The 21,186-nt window shown below is 44.9% G+C and overlaps 1 protein-coding gene across 2 annotated transcripts in view; it reads right to left on the reverse strand.

Annotated features, from left to right (window-relative positions):
* Positions 1–21,186, reverse strand: part of LOC129819786 (semaphorin-6D-like) — a 103,465-nt gene that overhangs the window by 24,822 nt on the left and 57,457 nt on the right. For both annotated transcript variants that reach the window (XM_055876379.1, XM_055876378.1), the window contains exons 3-10: positions 19,349–19,491; positions 5,339–5,553; positions 3,559–3,673; positions 3,289–3,346; positions 2,636–2,692; positions 2,341–2,442; positions 789–879; positions 335–457 (exon numbers count right to left, since the gene is read on the reverse strand). In XM_055876379.1, the coding sequence (XP_055732354.1) occupies positions 335–457; positions 789–879; positions 2,341–2,442; positions 2,636–2,692; positions 3,289–3,346; positions 3,559–3,673; positions 5,339–5,468 (676 nt within the window). In that variant the 5' untranslated portion in view covers positions 5,469–5,553; positions 19,349–19,491. The remainder of the gene's footprint in view (positions 1–334; positions 458–788; positions 880–2,340; positions 2,443–2,635; positions 2,693–3,288; positions 3,347–3,558; positions 3,674–5,338; positions 5,554–19,348; positions 19,492–21,186) is intronic.

The raw sequence follows: 21,186 nt of genomic DNA on the forward strand, positions 1-21,186 counted from the left end.
GAAATTGTTAATTTTTTGTTAATAATTCTTGATTACTTTGATTTGGTGTCCATCACATTTGGTGCTATGGATGTGCATGAGAGTTGTAGAGTGAGTGATTAGTATTTATAATGAATAAAAAAATGAAAACATTATAAAAATGCCTTGGTATTTCCAATACGTGTTAGAGACGTGTCCTCATTTCCTAAGATAGGTCTCAAGACATTGTGATGGCTGGGTATGTAAGGACTTGATGATGCAATTATGAGTTAAAATGGGTGTCCTGGTACTGGGCTGAAAAAATCTACACATCCCCAACCAGGACACTGACGGACACGACATTCACGTGACCGACCTCGGAGCCACTTGGAGTCGTACTTGACGGTCCGCAGGACGGGGCTGTCGTCGCCAAGACTACGGTAGATGACTGCGTCGCTGGCCAGGAAGTCGGTCATGGTGGCAGAGTAGAAATCACCACCTAGAAAATAGAGTATTGTAAATATAGCAATTAATAAGTAAGATAGTATAAAAAAAAGCAAGTCATAGTAAGACAATTCAAATGGTTAAGCTTAATATAAAATACATGTCCATGTCATATCTATTTACCAATTCATATATGAAACACTTAAATTTATGCTATAAGAATGCTCAGATTTTTATGACTAATCGATTTAGCCATACAACTAGGCTTCAGTCTTGACCTACCTAAAAGGCCTAACACTTAGACTTTGGACTACATTTTATTGCTAATGGACTTTGGGCAAAACATTTACATTTCAAACTCTAAATATATAAATTGCGCCACTCACCAGCAAAGAGGCCGAGGTTGGATTGGCCCGACTCGAAGGGACAGCGTGCCTGACCCAACACCTCTTCGCCAACCTGCTCCAGGGTGGTCATCTGTGTGAGCGAGAGGAAACTTAGTTCTCTGTCGCCATTATGGCCTAGGGCCTGGACTGAAACCAGCACTACACAAACCCCTTAAACCCAATACTTCCTCTGCAACATTAGTGGAATTGCCGGCACGGCTGTGGCTGCTCAGCCCCTTGCCGGCACGGCTGTGGCTGCTCAGCCCCTTGCCGGCACGGCTGTGGCTGCTCAGCCCCTTGCCGGCACGGCTGTGGCTGCTCAGCCCCTTGCCGGCACGGCTGTGGCTGCTCAGCCCCTTGCCGGCACGGCTGTGGCTGCTCAGCCCCTTGCCGGCACGGCTGTGGCTGCTCAGCCCCTTGCCGGCACGGCTGTGGCTGCTCAGCCCCTTGCCGGCACGGCTGTGGCTGCTCAGCCCCTTGCCGGCACGGCTGTGGCTGCTCAGCCCCTTGCCGGCACGGCTGTGGCTGCTCAGCCCCTTGCCGGCACGGCTGTGGCTGCTCAGCCCCTTGCCGGCACGGCTGTGGCTGCTCAGCCCCTTGCCGGCACGGCTGTGGCTGCTCAGCCCCTTGCCGGCACGGCTGTGGCTGCTCAGCCCCTTGCCGGCACGGCTGTGGCTGCTCAGCCCCTTGCCGGCACGGCTGTGGCTGCTCAGCCCCTTGCCGGCACGGCTGTGGCTGCTCAGCCCCTTGCCGGCACGGCGGTGGCTGCTCAGCCCCTTGCTGGCGCTCATAAATGATCTGGCTGCCTCTCCAGTCCCTCTGGGGACAGTCTCCTATTTGTGGCAAAGCAGGAGCAGGAGTGCACACACACACACACACACACACACACACACACAGTGCTAGGGAAAACAAAACAACATCTGTCTGATTGGCATCACCTCACTGCCTTCAATGAGCTGTAATTACGTCTAGTTTCTAATGCTAAATGACAAGACAAGTCATCTTTCTTGGCTTTTCAACAATCTCACTATTTTATGTATGCCAATTGTATTGTATGCAAAAACAACAGGTGAATTCTTACTGCCATATTGTAAAAAGTAGTGAAGAATTAAGCATGGCTCTGACTTTTATTTTAAAAAGTAATGAGTGATGAAATCTAAGTCAGTCTACATTGACATCATTTCGAAGTGCAAACCGACTGCCCGGGTAGCAATTATACCTTGTCAATGCAAGAGGACTGAACACACAAAAGGCTTAGCAAAAAAAGGGGGTGAACGAAGACTCAAATTGTGGCATTGTGATAATGACTAGCTCATTGTCTCTGCATGCCCGCAAATCAGCAATCACAGCCTTCTAATTGGAGTGACATTAACAAACGTCAATCATGGCTCTCTTGAATCTAAAGGTTTGATGAAAGAAAGAAATGAACAGCACACATCCCCACCTAGACTCACACACACACACACACACACACACACACACACACACACACACACACACACACACACACACACACACACACACACACACACACACACACACACACACACACCTTGTAGTTGCGGCAGGTAGGGTTGAAGGCATTGGTGCCGCAAGCAAACAGGGTCTCATCGTTCCGCGGTACCAGCACTTTGACATAGTTGTAGCACTCATCCTGGAAAAGAAAAACACAGGATACATAGTTAAAGTAGCACTCAGGCATTACTAGGTATCACAACAATTCACAAATACAATTATTGAGCCTTGAAACCATCCAAATATGTTATAGGGTGCACTTATGTTGCTAGGGAGAGTTTCTCTCCTGACCTCAAAGTAGACACACAAGGAACATGGTGATAGATACTCACACTGTTTCTACCCCTCACGGTACACTTGGCCACATCCTTGGACCTCCATGTGAGCTTCTGCAATACATGAAAGGGGTGGGGACTAAATATGACCCCATGCTCTAGAGAAAACCCCACCACACCCAGAGTTCAATGAAAGAGACCGACGCAATCACAGAATGTGCTCGTGTGGCCATGGCCTGTCAGAGGCCTCTCTGTGACCTTTGGGGTCTGCCCGCCGAGAGCGTCGCTTGACTTCGCCGCCCCGTCAACAGCAGTGGATTCTGGGAAGCTGATATGAAAAGGGGCTTCTGGGTATAACTGCTGGACCTCTGCCATATCGGGGTTACGCTCGAGGGTTCTCCACTGTGGTCTTTCATGTTAAACAGAGGGGGAGGTAGCTGGGGGAGCAGCCAAGCTGAGGGCCATTGTTTGCAGTCAAGTCCATTAGTGAGGAAAACTCACTAGAAGCCAAGCTGTGGTACTTCTACAAATAAATATTATTGATGTTGCAAATAAATTATGGGTACTTTGTGTTTAGAAGAGAACAAGCAGATCAAAAGTGTGCAGTAATAAACCTCATGGCCATGTTATTTCCTGTTTAGTTTTCTATGTTGTATTCCATCTTGCATAGCCATGTGAGGTTTGATTGTCTGTTTGATTACGTAACTTACCAGCTGGGGGACGAAGTCGTCACCAGCTGTGGTCAGGTTTACTGCAAAGACATGGTCCCTGTGGGGTAAAGACTAAGATTTAGTGTCATGGTGTGCTGTTACAGTCTCATAAATAAAGGCAAACCTCGGGTTGGTTTCCCGGACTCTCCATTGAAAATGCTACAGTGTCCGAGAAACAGACCCTAGATTGGTTAGTCTGGTTGTGATGTTTAATTGGTTGCGATTGTTAACATGTGGACCAGAACGGAGGCAGTGGATTGGCTGACTGACCTGGCAGCGATGTAGAGTATGTGATTGATCCTCAGCATCCTCTGGAAGTCCAGGCCTAGTCTGGCTGTGTCGTTGTCCGACACCAGCCCCTGGAACCCTGGGTATAGGTAGGAGTCTACAAAGAGAGAAAATTATAATATAAAGAATAGTTGAATTATCACATACATAAAGACTTGTCCAATTCATGACCCCAACTGTTATGGTATTTAAATCTTTATTTCTGTAGTATTTGTTGGATTTTCCATTGCTAGTGGCAATAAACAGATATGGCGTAGATTTGCAGTAGCTAAACTAAACCAGTCACTCTCTGGTCAGACTCTTTCCATTCTAGTCATGTCCTATTCTTAGTGTGGACTGGATCCAGGTTCAGGAGCCCTGCTTGTTTCTAAAGGTCAGACTGGAGGGAAGGTAATGAACAGAAACCTCTGCTAGTCCCCGCTCTCGCCATTTGTGTCCAGTCCTGAGTCTTGTTCATTAAGGCACGCAACATAACATTTTGGAAAACATGAGCGCTTCTTATTGGGCAAATCCCTGTTTTTATTGTCTGTTTTCTTCCGATTGGTGCCTAATGAACACAACCCTGCTGAAGGGTAGATGAAGGTTTGATAGATCCATAGTTTATTTTGGCTCGGCGGGATGAGTGAGCTAAGATAAAGTGTCTGCTACTCTAGTTCTGGCGCAAGTCATTTTCATAAATGGCAATTATTAAAGCACATACTGTAGCCGTAAGATTAAACTTCTGTCGAAAGGCTTTGTTTGGACAACACAACAGCAAATATGATGAAGAGGCAAAAGTGTTCATTAAATGATAAGACTGTTGGCATTTCGTCGATGGCAAAGGCGACGCTAACCCGCAACATGCAGAGTGAGGAGCCAATATGCTCCAACACTAAACAAAACGCCTTTGAGAAGTCCACTCTCACTCCTAGTTTGTGTAGATAGGTCTGATGCTGTCATTTCCACTGTCCGATATGTCAGGAGATATATCCGTAGTCAAATCGGTTTCAAGGTGTGTTATAGCTACTACATTCGGCAAATAAGAGCTGATCTCAGTCGGAAATTTTCAGCATTTCTCCTCGACTTTGATTTGTGCATATCGGAACCACACTAAACTCCCTCTTGTTCTTTTTGCCCTCTCTTTCCGCGATTTGAAGCTGTTGACCGCGCAAACCGACTGCTTTCTAATGCCACTGTGCCAATGACAGCCCCTCAGCGACACTTTCTCCTTCGCTTCTCTTTATCCACCTTTCTCACACCAATAATGTATGGAACCTGTCCGGCTCATTAACTATCATGTAAACCACACCTCCTGGAGCCGATAGACCCACATATAGTTAGAGAACTGTGGGAAAACTGTGCCCAACACCCACTCAAAATCCAATGATGGCCATTTTCAGTGCACATCTTTGCTTAATCTAATCTTGGGTTTAATTTGCACAAGACCATCCCTCCAAACTCATCTCCCGTGCAGGCCAACTCTACAGCCTGACTTTGGCTCATCAATGTATTTACAAGGTAGCATTAGGGCTCTGAGCCTGCCTTGGGCCACGCAAATAGGGTATCGGTTTCCTTGCGTGCTGCTGGTGACAAATATCACAGCAATCTTCCTCCGCTAACTCTGGGGTAGATTTATACGTCACATCATATTAGTGCACTCTAACTACCAGTCCCGTGCTACTAAATTAATCCCCTTATATCACAGAGGAAAAATATGCAACATGGCACCACTTGGCCTTTTAAATCACTCTAAGCCAATCAGGGGGCTGGTGGGGCTACTCACGCTCCCATCCGACAACGTTGATTGGCTCCAGGTCCTTGGGGAAGGGCGTGGCCATGGCGAACAGTAGACAGGAAGTGAGTGTGAGGGCCGCCAGCAGGAGACGCCTCCTCATCCATTTCGGAGGGACCATCTTGAATGAGGAGAAGGGGGTTGGGTAGCAGCAAAGACGGCTTCAGCAAGTCATGGTGTGGGGCTCCGATCCAAGGGAGCACGGTCTGTGGAGGGAAATATGGACGGAGAAGAAAGGAATTAAGTTCAGTCAGATGAAAAGGGGTCATAGAATACACACCGTTTGACCTATTTCATGTCAATCTATTTCATGGACATGAGCAATTACAGATTTGGCATGACAACTTAGGACCTTTTCTCAATTGGCTAGTGATCTTCGCAAATTAATCGATTTGATTTATAAGAACATTTATTCAGGAGCCGATGTCTACGAATTGAATGATACAATTTCAGGACAAGAGGCATTTTCTGCTTGCATTATCTAAACAAAAAGCTGCAGTTATGATTCATCATAGCCTAATGGCATCTAATGACAACAAATCTGCGAGCATAACAACCTTTATTCTTCATTACAATTTTTGAAAGCAATGCACAAAAATAAAATCACACTGGACAATTGATTCACGTGATTGTCTCCATGTTCTGGTCTATCAACTCATGACACCGGCAGCAGTCCAGAATGCGTAAAACTAAACGTTAAACACTAATAAATAAAAAATTCTCCAAGGTCAGACTGACACCAGACAGTTTTGGTCAGAAATATTAATGACCGACTTCAAGCTGTCTGCTTTCGTCAAAACAATATCATTGAGGAACGAACGGTTCGAGCTGGAACCCAGATGGTCTTAACGGCAGCCAACGTCAACATCTGCCTCTTTAGAGTACTAACATACAGCGCTAACACACACAGCCAGAGCGATGACAAGAGGGAGCTTCTGGCGGGAAAGGTCATTCTGTCTGAGACACGATACACGTCAGTCCAATTGATAGTTTCATTGAAGTTGTTTGACTCATTTTTATAATGTTCCACATTAGCTCACAGGAAACGTTTCATATTGTAACGGCTGCATCAAGTTGATAAACCAAGTGGATTACACAGAGCAAGATCTAGATTCACTACAATATCATACATTACTAGGTTAACATTCTAAAATCCTGACCCTCTGACTCTTTCGTGAGGAATGCTGTGAGGAATGTTGCTAGCAAGGGGACATACATCCTTAAGCTAGGCATGTCTCTACTGACTCGCTAGAGCAGGGTTTCCAAAACTCGGTCCTCAGGAACCCAAGGGGGGCATGTTTAGTGTTTTTGCCCAAGCACTACACAGCTGATTTAAAAAATGATCAAGCTTAATCAGCTGTGTAACCAAAACGTGCACCCCTTGGGGTCTTGAGGACTGAGTTTGGGAAACGCTACGCTAACTGCCCTCCAAAAGCCAACAAACAGGAGCTCTCGCCATCAATATCAATTAGCCTACGCCATCCTAGTTTAGATTCCGTGCAGGTGCTGTGCTTAGCCGCGAGGTCAGCCAGTCATGCCCCCCCCCGCTATAAATGATAAGGATTAGCATTAGCGTCTAGTCGTGTTTACGTTGTGGCTCGCGGTAGCCTCTGCTCTAAAGGATTACACCCACTCAGACACGCACAACCTAATTCTCCTCTACAGTCAGACTGAAGATACATGAATGAGGCAACCTGTGTTGTCATTCAATCGATGTTTGGAGGAAGTAACATGGGAAAGTCTGAGGTAATTTTTGTGATCATATTACACAAAGAGGGGAAGAGTTCAAAACTTCCCCCACTGACTAGCACAATCAGCACGACACATGAAAACGGGTAATGTTGTAACTGCACAGTCTGGAAAGTTTGCTTCCAGAACAATATAATAGAACAAATGAAACAATGTTGTATATTTTTTTCTGGGCAAACCAAGGTCATATTGTATGACTGTGAGCTAAGGCCCAGCTGCTTTCAGTCCACCTTCAGCTTACCTCACTAGTGAGTAGAGGAGCTAAAAGTGAGAACAAACATTCCCATCTTTTCCAATAGAGTGGTTGTTACAGCGCTGCTAAGAGCTCCCAGCTGGGAGACAAATGACCCCGGAGACAAAAACTCACTCTAGCTCTTCAACTTGTTCTCTATTGTGGTGGCGCCTGCCTGGGTTGTGGTAGTCACAACCGTGGGGGACATTTCCTGTCAAGAGGCAAAAGATCAAAAGTACTGTATGAAACTGCAACAGGAGACGACTGAAGCCATCTTGGATTGATTTATGAGGTTTGCTTCCGTTTGCTATGCTAAGTGTTGTAAATGTATAAAGACCAGTCACCAGACATGGAAGAATCTATCAAAAGTTTAGGTTTTGGTCCCATATTCTTAGCACGCAATGACTACATCAACCTTGTGACTCTACAGAGTCGTTGGATCCATTTGCCGTTAGTTTTGGGTTGTTTTCTCAATAGTAACTGGCATCCAACGAGTCTGCAGAGTCACAAGCTTGATGTAGAATATGGGACCAAACACTCAACTTTTGATTACTTTAACACACTAAGTTAATTTGTCCAAATACTTATGACAAATGGGGAGACTAGATAAATTAAGTGCTTTCATTCCTAAATGGTAAAACAGGCATGTATGAAAATACCCTCAAATAAAAAGGTGACGTTCTGTACTGCCGCCTCGTATGAAACATTTGGAGTAGAAAGTCACATTGTTAGCTTCACTGTCCACTGTGTAACTTGAGGTTCTTCTGTTTAAGCAAGAAGTTAGCTCCCCTGTGTGGAAAGGAGACCAATAGCAGGAATTAACTATTCTGGAAAGATGTTCAGGCTTTAAAAGAAAAGATCTAGCTCTCCCCCTAAAATTCCACAAGAGGCATGGGTGTCAGTTACCGTACCGTTCAACTTCTCAACCCTCTCTCTGCGGTCACCGGCGTACGCCTGAGGTTTTGGAGCGATCGGGGAAAAACTCACTTCAGCTGAGACTGATTACGGTCCATGAAAATCCCTCCACACGCATCCACCAGCTTCTACACCACAATTACCTAAACACATAATCTCTGTTATGTTCTACATAGTTCCAAAACCTCCTCTGCACTTTTGGTTTGTGTCAATGCATGGGAATGTGGATCCTCAGAGTGTCATTTATATCGAGAGACCAGTCCAACTTTTTCCTCACTCTTATTTATTTATTTATTTTGGACTGTACTCGGGCACTGTGAGAAAACTACGGAATTGGGGAATATATAAAGGATCGTTTCCCACAGACTACACCGGTACCATGGTTGAAAAGGGTTACAATGACCCACGGACAAACAGAGTCTTCAATCTACAGACTACAACACGGGTCGCTGCCCTCATGTTTGTTATTAGATCTAGAGACTTAGAGTTAAGTGAATTGCTTAATTTCCTCTCATTTGCGTCCCATGTAACTGCAAAGACTGGGGGTTACCCCTGGTTTGAAGTCAAGGGCAAAAAAAATATAGTAGAGGAGGGTTTCATCTTAAAAGAAGGATTCACGGCATTTGTGAGTCTGTTAGAGAGGGGAAGAGACAAGTTTGAACTATGCATCCGGCAAAAATAAACTTGGTTCGGTACAGGCAGTCTTCCTATTTGACTTGCTTGCCACTGGCGGGTGTCATTCCATACTGCATTAGATGACTCCCTGCTAGGACAGCCAACATTCATTCCCCATGTACCTACTTAATTGCTATTCATTCCTCATCTGCAGTTTTTACAACTCTACAAACTCTCGAGAACAAGCCACGTATCTAAGCTAGCGTAAACACAGCCTCCTCGGGACACGCAATGCTTTCTACACCTAGAGGGTCCACAACGAGGTTCTGTAAGTACAACACCAAGACTAACTCTTCACTGCTTGAGTGGACTTGGAAAAAAAGCATCTTGTAACATCATTTCTGGGAACTCTAGGTTGTAGTGAGTTGAGGGGATGAAATGTTCTTTCAATGCAGGAGCAATGGAAGGAGAAAGGGGGGCTTTGCCAATATTGGCTTATAGACCTTGCGGAAAAACTACATGCGTAAGGTAAATCTTACAGCTGATTTGTGGTGATCAGGGCTTAAGTAGGTAATCTTAAGTGGGAGAGGGACAGCTTGAGGGTACCGTAAACAGCATACCTGTCACTATCACTGGTTGGAAAGACCACCTTGAGGCTTAAAGTAATCATTGGCTTTCAATTGGCTTAATATCGTTCCTTTCTGTCCCTTTTTGAACATCAAATATACGATATATTTTTTTTTGACATTACGCTTGACATTAAATTACTTCACCAATCAGTGCGGATAGAGCAGCTTGCTATGAAGCGGGCAAGCTATAGCCTAGTTGTTTATATGAGTGATGGACAGACAAGTGTACAGCTTGGGATGCAACAAAACATTTGCGGGTGAGGAGAGAGCGAGATAGCTAGCTAAGCCTCCTCCACCCTAACAAGCTTGTGTGTGCAGAGCGGCAACAGAATTAAAAATACGTTTACCTTTTTGTAGTTAATAAATCCAATGTGAAACGTAATAACTATAGTATCATTAATTAACTAGCATTTAAAAAATCTATCCATTCTTCTCTAATTAAAAATGCTTCAGAGGGGGAGTTGCAGGTAGCATACACACACTAGCAAAGATTTCCAGCTGGCATTTAGACACTGTAACATGTTTCTCAGTGACAGAGGGCTTAGCATAAGCGTTTTGTGTTTTTTTGTGGGACTGTAAAAAAAAAAAAAAATGCCCGGAACGTAAAACAATTTTAACCGATTCCCATGCTTATAAAATAACGGTTCTGTTCCAGAACAGTACAGATCACTTTTGTTCTTATTCTGTTCCTCAAACAATTTCATAATTTTCCGGTTTTCAGTTCTGTTCCCTCAACCGGTTCCAACCACTGGTCAAGAGAAATGTTTTTTCACAAAGTAATAGTTGGGATGAAGCGGAAAGACAAATCTCAGTGTCATGTGACAAGACAACGTAATCTTCTAATACGTACTGGTGGATTTCCCTTGCCTCTAGTTCCTTGTGGTGGGCAGCCCCTGTCTAAGGAAATCTTTCAACAGCCTAAAGGTTCCGTGAAAAGCTGTGGTTGGCCCCTAATGGTGCTGGTGGACGCTAACATGGCTGAACCTTACGAAACCCTGGCAGACACCGTGGCTGATTGGAGACAGGGTGTGTTGAAGGCAAAAAAATTGCCTTGGAACGGCCAGATCAACTGGCAGAGAGCATGAATGAAGGGATAGGAAGGATAGCAATGGCATGACGATGTTAGCAACAAACTCTTACGGAGTATGTGGACTCTGATGATCTACTATCATTTCATCATCAAATAGTACTTTCAACTGATATTTCCAGTATTTGCAGAGCCTGAAGAGGAGTTTTAGTCTGTTCCCAAAGATTTCAAGTAAGCTTATCTCATCCTGTATGTGCGGGCACGTCGAAACATTTCGCTAAATTAGCGTAACGCCCTGTGAAAGGTTGAGAATATTATCAGTGAAACAATCAAAAGCAAGCATTAACATATTACACTCAGGGCTGATCAAACACGCACACAGCAAATAAGTACTCTGTGTGTGTGTGTGAAGCTTGGCAAACATTCAAATACACTTTTACAACTCCACTGGGACCTGTAAACCCCAAGTGCACCAAAAAGCAAGTGTGGCATTGATATATTGACTGAAAGATCCAGGCATATAAAAATCAGGTTGAACATTTGTACACTGCATGGGTCCGGTTTACGATGGGTTGAATGAACCTGAGCCTGAAAAATGAAACAAATCAAGTACACATGCCCTCTGATGTCATCTAAATGCACATCATCAGTTGCGTTACGAGTGGTCATTAAAATAACTGATGGCATTGCATACGTTTCTGCTTACGAGCACGTTGTTTGGGCTCAGAGAAATCAATGTTGTCCGTAGCACACATCAATGGCTGCGTGTTATGTAAAACAAAAATTATTTTTTTCTCCACAGGATTACTGATTAGATGGTACTGGTCATTGCTCGTGTTGAACTTGAGTAACCTTTCTGAATGAAGCTTGAGTGTGGCCGTGTATGAATTGATGCAGTTGGCAGCTGTGTGCGTTACAGCTCTGTATTCAATTCCGTGTGTGTTTGTGTGTCTTGCACTGCTCTTTCCCCGGTCTCTGATGATCCATTGGACACGGTTAGCCCCTTTGCTATGCAAGTCAGCTGCCAATCTCCTCCTAGCCACTCGCCACCCACTCGGCAAAATCCAAGTATCTGCTTTGGCGGCAGAAATGAGATCCGTCACGGAACCCTGGCGCGACCTGGGAATATCCCAGTGGTCAGCGGCTTTGGTGGGCTGTGGCTCATTTTGTGCTCATTCCTCCATTTCCTCTCACAGCCGGGCAGCCCTCAGGGATCATTAGGAGGCCTTTTGAAGATGAGCGCCAGCGTTTTCCTCCGAGCATCACAGCATCAGCTCGATCACGCACACCTGAAACCGCCAGGCCCAGACAGGATCGTTTTAGGATAATGTGAGGTCTGTGTCTTGTGCGCGTGCTTTGTTTTTCTCCCTGGGTCTCCATTTCTTTATTTTTCTCAACAGGGCTCGGTTTTTATTTTCACACCAGGCCTATCGTTTTCTTCCATTCTCTCCCTCTCTCGCCCTGTTTTTCATAAACACTCAAAGCTCGAACAAACACTGAGTGATTGTAAATGCATATTTTCTCAGTTTTCCCTCTCTCAGGCATGCTTGTTTGGTGTTTCTCACTTAACAACCGAAGGCTTTTGTGCTTGGCAACAGAGGTACTTGCCTGTTCTCTTACAAAGATGATAATAAATAGCCTTGTTTTTCCAAAAATGGGAGAGAATACAAAGAAACCAAATCTAGTGAACATGAGATGAAAGAGGGAAGGCCAGAAAATACATTGTTTCAAAAGACGGATATTAACTTTTTGCCACACATTAAAATAGAGAAACGGCCCGACCACTGATCTAACAGAATGATGAGAGCGGGGAGGGTATAGAGGAATCAAAGACCAGCCATTGCCGAGTCTGTAGTTCTGTATTTCCACAAAGAGGCTTCGGAGAATCCCAAAGGTGGCATTAAACATCTGTATAGACCACACTAGGTTTCCTCCAGGATAAAGTAGTAAAGCAGAAAGGAGAGGATTTGGGACAAAGCTGAGCTCACCGCTTCCCGATATACTCCTGACACAATAGATCGATCACTTTGTACGAGTGATTTTCCATTTTAACCGCAGCCTGCGTAAATTCACAGGTTATGAATCAATGGGCTCTATTCTGTGCACTTTTTAAGCCCTCCATTTTGAATAGAGCGCTAGGCACCGTAAAATGCCACGGCCTTTCCTGCTCGCTTCCTGACGCTTTACGCCACGACGAAGTACTTAATCATTGTGTATGCTCTTACATTGTAATGGCACCTTACAGACATGACTGGGAACTGTCTGGCATGTTATTAACAGAAACGCATGGCAAGTTAAAGGATGTTTATTACAAATGGTTTCTAGGAGAGAGGAAAACCAGGTCAAAATGCCTGTTCCTCAGCAAGAGCATCCCTCTGGCTCAATAGGCCTAAAATGGATTTGGTGGAGATCAGCCTACGGATAGCACAAATCTCTGTTCAGTTGTCTTGATATACAACAAAGACATTCACTGTGTGTGAATACTTGCTCTTAAGAGTCCTTCACAGAGAGGGGTGTTTCCTTTTTTATTAAATATTGAATACATTGATATGGCAATATTTGTGCAATGCAGAAATTCTCCATAAGCACAAAAAGCTTATTTCTCTCAAATGTTGTGCACATCCCTGTTAGTGAGTATTTCTCCTTTGCCAAGATAATCCATCCACCTGACAGGTGTGGCATATCAAGAAGCTGATTAAACAGCATGATCATTACACAGGTGCACCTTGTGCTGGGGACAATAAAAGGCCACCAAAATGTGCAGTTTTGTCACACAACACTATGATGTCTCAAGTTGAGGGAGCGTGCAATTAACATGCTGAATAGCAGAAATGTCTACCAGAGCTGTTGCCAGAGAATTGAATGTTAATTTCTCTACCATAAGCAGCCACCAACGTCGTTTAAGAGAATTTGCCAGTACGTCCAACCCGCCTCACAACCGCAAACCACGTGTAACCACGCCAGTCCAGGACCTCCACATCCAGCTTCTTCACCTGCCGGATCGTCTGAGACCAGCCTCCCGGACAGCTGATGAAACTGAGTATTTCTAATAATAATAGTATTTGTAATACAGTCATTTTGTGGGGGAAAACTCCTGATTGCTCCCCAGTGGGTGGGCCTATGCCCTCCCAGGCCCACCCATGACTGCGCCCCTGCCCAGTCATGTGAAATCCATAGATTAGGGCCTATATAATTTCTTTAAATTGACCGATTTCCTTATATGAATTGTAACTCAGTAAAACCGTTGAAATTGTTGCATTTATATTTTTGTTCAGTATAGAGTGCCTTGAAACATGGCACTGAACCGTGAGAGAAAAACTGGGATACGCTTTCATCATGACAGCTAATCCAGCAGCCATCTTTCATTGCCTGGTGTCATGCTGAAGGACAAACACCAAAAGAGTCTTCCCTCCTAGAAAAGAGATACAGAGGGGAGAATGAGAGAGAGAGAGAGAGGGAGAGATGGATGAAATGAGGAGAGAAAGAAAGCAGTGCATTGGAGAGAGACCACAGAAAGAGCGAGAAAGTGTTAATCAACAATGAGAGTACACTCCCAACCACACACACAAATGCGTCCACACGGCTGTGGGAGACAAACAGTCCTGTTTGTAGCGGGCGGCTAGCAGGCGTGGTGCTAAGCCTTGGCAGAGGGACCATTAAGTGTGAGCATGTGATAAATGCACTGGGCTCCACAGACCTGAAGTTCTCATTACTTTGTGTGCAGTAGAGAGCTGCAGAGCCATCGCTCATGAAGGATGGGGGATCCATTGGCTGTGTGTGTGTGTGTGTGTGTATGTGTGTGTCGGCGTGCACGCGTATGTGTGTGCGCGTGTGTCCGCCTGTGTCAAACTTGACCAACACAACGCTATTCATATCAATCAATGACTCCCGTTCATATTCCCTTTTGGGCAATAGGGTACAGTGAGAGGAGAGGTGGAGTGGTAACATAAGCCCTGTGTTATCAAGCCCCTTAGAAACACACTTTGTGGTCTTAACGTCGCATTCCGTTGCCCTCCGCAAACTCTATTTCTGCCCTTCTCGTCTCTCTTGGCCGTCATCTGTGGAATTTCCCCAGGCGGCTCCAAGGCCAGAACCACTTTGGGGAGGGGGGGGGGGGGGTGCGGGGGGGGTTGCATCAAACGAATAGCTAGCAGAAAGAAAGAGCCAACGTTGCCTGAAGGAAGGAGGTACGTTTATTTTTATTTGATATGTTTGATATGTCGAAAGCCTGTGCCGGTTGCCCTCAAGAGGGTCAAGTTAGAGGCATAACTCTAAAGTGTATTCCGTGCAAATGTAAGAACATACAGCTTTAAGAGAGCATGGCTCAAGAAATGATCAAGTCTCTATGATTCAGAGCTATCATTTTATGATTCTATTAACTTTGTTTGGGGAAGAGACAATTAATTCCACGTTGGAAATAAAAGGGGGGGGGGGGTACTCTGTTTTCGCATCGCATCAAAGTAACTCTTCGATTGTCAGTGAGAAAACAGGGGAAGGGCAAGACGCTGTTATTAAACTGTTTGAAAGAGATTCTCAATTTAATCAAGGACGCTGAACAACGAGCGACGGTGGCTAAAGAAAAGAGGCGAAAGATGAACGTCAGATTAGACAGATGAAGGGGTTTAAAATAGGCCCCCACTCATCTTCAGGGAGAGATGAAAAGCACAAGCAGGAGTGGAGGGTCCCTCGCTCTCCCTCCCTATTTTTTTCCACTTTCTCCCTTCTCTTTGCAATCTGTCTCCATCCCCACTCGCTCTCTCTTCCAACGCCCTTTCTTCTGCTTCCCAATCTTCAATCATCACGCTTTCTTATTTGGATCATTCCTCCATGTCTCTTGAACTCGAATCGTCAGTCTTGAACTCAAATCGTCAGTCTTGAACTATTGTTTCTATCCCCATGCTACTTTGCTTTCTCCCCTCTCATCTCAGCCTACCGCCTGCTGCTTTGGTCCACTTCTTTGATCGCCCTGTACTCAGAACAGCATAACACCCTGGCTTCTGATCCCAGGACAGTTCCAAACACATTGATCCTCCTCCGAGCAGCCAGCTACTGTACCAGTCTCATCTAGGCCATATGAACTTAGTCAACAAAGGATGACATTGTCTTGCTGTACGCAGCCAAGCCTCTAACCACGAGTCCATAAAACAGTGTTGGTAATAGTACAGCTATCACAAATAGAACAGATTGACCGTCCTCGCAGGTATAACACAAGCTCTCATTCTCTTGAAACGACCGATTCTGCAACCTTCCCGAGAGTGCACGTCTCTGAACAGTAAGCTGTTTGTGAGAAAGTGTGTGTGTGTGTGTGTGTGTGTGTGTGTGTGTGTGTGTGTCTATCTCCTTGTGTACAGCAAGTGTGTGTTTGTGTGAGTCCATAGATTGCTCTATTTTCCTATTAAGTCTCCTTTCACGGTTTCTCGGCGTGTGTCTGTGAGCCCATAGGGACAGAAGCTGTGGCCCCCTTTCTTCTAAAAATAGGCCAGTCTTTAGTGTCCCTAATACTCGACTGGACCGGCTGACACAGCGATAATTGGGGGGTGTTGAAAGCAACAGTGAGACATGGAAGTGATTACCAAGCGAGAGGGCTTTGAATCACAGAAGTGCTTTTCTTTCTGGGCTCTGCTCCCTGGTGGGCATGCCACCTAACAACTAGCCCTGAGACTTTAGCAAGGTTTAGAGTGATTGGTGTTCACGGTGTATGTGTCAGAGTGGATGTATGCCTTTGTGTGTGTGTGCGCATGTATGCATGCGTGTGTGTGTGTGTGAAGCAATTGGATACCCTCAGTCCCCCTTCTGCGGCACTTTGAGAAAAAGGTCATGTCGCGCCCGTGGTGAGGACATCCCAGAGCTGGGTTTCTGCGGTCACTCTCTCCCTGGACAGCCGGCTGCTGGGGAATCAATACTTTGACCTCCAGTGCTGTTCTGTGTCAGCATAGAGGTGCATTATCGGACAGCTCCAGGTGCTAGAGTGTGAGAGCTAAGTGCCTGTTATCACCACCATTGCTGGCCCGAGATCTCATCTAGCCACATGCATCGAAAGCCATCTTTCCCCTTATCGCTTTACAGTGCCTTTCCCTCTTCTTTCCTCTTTCTCCCATTGCTCTTTTGCGTTCTCGCCGCTCTCCATGTCTTCATCCTCCTCCATAAACCCTCCCTCCGCTCTTTCTCTTTGGATTTAAATGGAGTTTGACGTTTCTATGGCAACTTGAGTGTTATCGACAGAGCTTGTGTCTTCTAACCTTCAGCGGTGGCCTCTCCTCAATAGGTGGGCTGGTGTTTATTCAGAAATCCATAACCCGCCATTTTAAGAGCAGTAAGCGAAACCATGGTCTTTAAGAGCTGGTGTCAGTGTCCTTGGGCATTTCTTGCAAGCGGCAGCGGTGCCTTAGCCACTTATCAAGGCGGCAGGCACTTGTACTGCAGTAGAAAGACATCTTGAGAAATGATCCAAAGCACTCCGTTTACAATCTCCAGATGGAAACCTGGGCAAAAGACCGGTCCTTTTCATACCGTCTCCTCATTTTCCATCTACCTGTGCTATTATATGACCAGCATGAAACAAGTATGAATGAGGATTGATGTTGCAACTCCCCTTGACTTATTGGAAAAAAAACACAAAAACATAGATACAAATTTCACTTAACGCTATGCAGCACTCTACACGGCGCTCTACACAGCAGTAGGGGCTTTGTGAGTATTTTGTCATTAAGCCCAATGGTTGGCCTGTCACCTGTGGATCGATGTGCTAAGACTCCGTGACCGTCTCCTCCTCTGAGGGATATAAGGAGGTGACAGTTCCCATGGTTTCCCCTGCCTGCCTCATCGATCGCAGCCGTGGAGAGGAGGTAGGAACGTCGATTCGTGTCACATTTCTTGGCCGTGAAGCTGACTCCGAACCCACCTCTCTTGCTGTAGCTACATTCTGAGGCTGCAACACAACTGATTGGCTCAAACGCATTAAGGAAATAAATTCCACAAATTCACTTTTAACAATGCACACCTGTTAATTGAAATGCATTCCAGGTGACTATCTCATGAAGCTGGTTGAGAGAATGCCAAGAGTGTGCAAAGTTGTTATCAAGGCAAAGGGTGGCTACTTTGAAGAACCTCAAATATAAAATATATTTTGATGTGTCTAATACTTTTTTGGTTACTACATGATTTCATGTGTTATTTGATAGTTTTGATGTCTTCACTATTATTCTACAATGTAGAAAATAGTAAAAATATAAATAAACAACCTGGAATGAGTTGGTGTGTCCTAACTTTTGATTGGTACTGTATATATGCAAAGAAATATATGATTTTACTGAGTTACAGTTCCTGTAAAGAAATCAGGCTACTGAAATATACTAATTAAGCCCTAATCTATGGATTTCACATGACTGGGCAGGGGTGCAGTACACTTGGGAGCCAGGCCCAGCCAATCAGATGAGTTTCCCCCCACAAAAGGGCTTTATTACAGACAGAAATACTCCTCAGTTTCACCAGCTGTCTGGGTCTCAGATGATCCCGCAGGTGAAGAAGCCGGCTGTGAAGGTCCTGGGCTGGCGTGGTTACACATGGTCTGCGGTTGTGAGGCTGGTTGGATGTACTGCCAAATTCTCTAAAACGACATAGGTGGTGGCTTGTGGTAGAGAAATTAACATTAAATTCTCTGGCAACAGCTCTGGTGGACATTCCTGCAGTCAGCATGCCAATTGCACGCTCCCTCACAACTTGAGACATCTGTGGCATTGTGTTGTGTGACAAAAAGAAAACCTTGGAGAGTGCAGGTGAAACCCCTCATAATCAAACAAACACAATATTCAGAAAGTGCAAAGTGGACATTCTATACAGGGTCAGTATAATGTCAATGTCCTCCCTTTCTGCTCAAGGTGTGCCCCATTATCAAATGATTTAAAAGTGACCCTATGTTGACCACTCAGCTGGGTGTGAGTGAGGAAAACTACCCCTGCAATTACATTTGAGAATCATCTCGCATGCTTTTCCATTTAGTCAGAAACCGTAAGCACAGCTGAAAATTCAGGTGAGCCAACATTCTATCCAAATACTGACTAAAATGAATTGCTGGGGAATAATGACTGACAACTCGTCAACACTCTGGCCCAAAACTAACAGGGTTTCCCCACACCTGGGCTGAATGGTCTACCCGTGCCTCTGTTGACTGTTACCATGTCTATTTTCACCTTTACTCTCAGCAACCTTCCCTGCACAAAGCCAACCTCGGCACACCTGACAGTGCAGCAGTCCCATTCAATCCCACACAAAGGATTCTGCCAACATGGCTGATAGGAGTACAAGATCCGTGAGGAGACCCGTCTGCTCGAAACAAGAACCTCGCCACAGCCCGTTTGCTAACCTGTTTTCTCATGGCTCTCCTGTCCCTCTGCAGAACACATACGTTGAGCAATATATTTGGAACATCGAGTCACAATAATAAAAATCACAGTATCGAATCGGAATATGTATAGAATCGCAATACATATCGTATCGGCCCCTAGAGCGAGAGCGAGATGAGTAATATCGTTAGGGCCACACACAATTGACTTGGCTAACCATATGTTTCCGGAGCTTATACAAGTGCTGCCAATTTAGATATTGCACCAGTAACTGCATCAAGGTTGTGATCGGCATTGCTATAGGGGGATTACAATACTTTGGGACTTTGCTGATCAAGTAAAGTGCATAATGAAATCAAAATCACCGGGCTGAGAAATTCAATCCCCCAAGACGCCCTCTCCCATGGTGCTATTGCTTTTACCTACTGCTCCACTGAGCTCAATGAAACATCTAACCACCCTGCAATAGGAGGGAAACTCATCGATACTCACAGTCTTGAACCTGCGGAGACTGGCAGATGCAGCGTGCAATCAGTCACTGTCGTCGAAGTTCACAGGAAGTGGAAGAAACAATGGTTCAGAAAGAAGAGAGGGAGGTGGGGGTGGACCCCCGCAGAGTGGTCCTCAGCCAAGTCCTGTGACGACAAGAAGGACAACATTAATATCAGAAACGTCGACTTTTCTAAACACACAACAAAATGGCCCCGTCTAATTTTCGCTTCACCCCTCTGACCGTACAATCCAGGGTTCGTGATTGTAGTTAGGGAGACAGAGTGGGAGAGAGAGGGCCTCCTAATGTAATCAGCATACAAACATTGACAAAACCATCTGTTTGGGGCGCAATGGAGGGCAAGAGTGGTTGACTCAAAACTTCAATGGTGACCACAACATGGTCCCCTATTAGTGGGGAATGGCGGTCAGTGGCATTAGGTTTGACTGACGACATCCACGTAAATAGATCTCGATCATAAAATGACGACACAATCTGTCTGTCTGCAAATGTAACTATCAATTCCAAAAAATATAAAAGTAAAGAACTACCATTACAATAACTTCCTTCCTTACCGTGCTATTCGATCACTATTAAAACAAAAACAATCATGTTAAAAGTAGCCTATTTCCTGGATTTGACCATTTTTACTGGAGGGAACGTTTTTTTTTTGTTGAATAACCTTTACTAATCAGATTTTTTGGTAACGAAGCCTTGGTCCAATTATAATTTAACTTGACTAACGAGCGTGAGCTCAAGAGTTAAAACACACAGCGGAGCCCCACAGGAGACTGGCTGAGGCACTCTAATCTAATCTTACCAGAGAGGAACATGACCACTGAGGTGAGGCCATAGCACAAACCTGCTACCGTGGCAACGGCAACCCAGAGAGACCACCTGGCCAATAGGAAGCCGAATAAGAGACGAATGGAAAGCCCTCAGGCCTCATAATGGCCCTATTGTTATGATCCATCATCTGTCTGTATTACCCCGTCACTGCCTTTTTATCTTGTACTTTCTCCAACAAAACAATGTTTGAGAGTTTTATCCTGATATGCCGTTTTCCCCCATTTCACCCTCTGATGCCTTTCCCATTCTCAATCTGTCCGTCAGCTCGACTTCCTCTGAGTCAGGATTTGTAATACAGATCATTTTTATATTCCACAACGAGCCCGGTTGTTGCCTTTCTGTTGATCTACAGCCTCTTTATCCATCACTCTTTTGCCCAAAGTACAGCCTCTTTCTTCATTCCGCTGGCCCTTTCATTTCAGAAATGCCTTTGTTTATATCGCTTATTCCACGATAATGGTGTTCTCTGTATGATCTTTTTACACTGCCAATGTTTGATTTTTTTTTTTGTACATCAAGTCACAAAATTCCTCCGTCATTCAAAAATAAAAAATCCATCACAACGGGAGTCGTTTGTACTGTATTTGACAAACTTCATTGAGTTTGACAAACTTCATTGAGTTTGATGCATGCTTAAACAAGTTGTCTGTCAGGTTGTTTGACTACTGGATGAATTGGATGTTTGGCTGACACCAGGCAGCTATCCGGAGTTTGGGGGGGGGGGGGGGAATGAATTACTCCATTGATGCATTTGAGATTTATTGAGAACAGTTTGGCTTTGGGAGAAAATAATGGTATGTTAGGACAAAGATCAATGCAGCTTGCTTGGCCATATCTCTAGCCCTTCCAAAGACTGGACATACTACCGGTCCTAGAACGCTTGGGTAATGGAGCCATTTTTCAAGTTGATTCCAGTTTCCCTCTAGGCAAGGCAGTGAAAAATAATCTACAATAAGGACACCGATCTGAGAGAGTGATTGCGTAAAAGGGC

The sequence above is a fragment of the Salvelinus fontinalis genome, chromosome 22, assembly GCF_029448725.1.
Source record: "Salvelinus fontinalis isolate EN_2023a chromosome 22, ASM2944872v1, whole genome shotgun sequence".
Taxonomy (NCBI): domain Eukaryota; kingdom Metazoa; phylum Chordata; class Actinopteri; order Salmoniformes; family Salmonidae; genus Salvelinus; species Salvelinus fontinalis.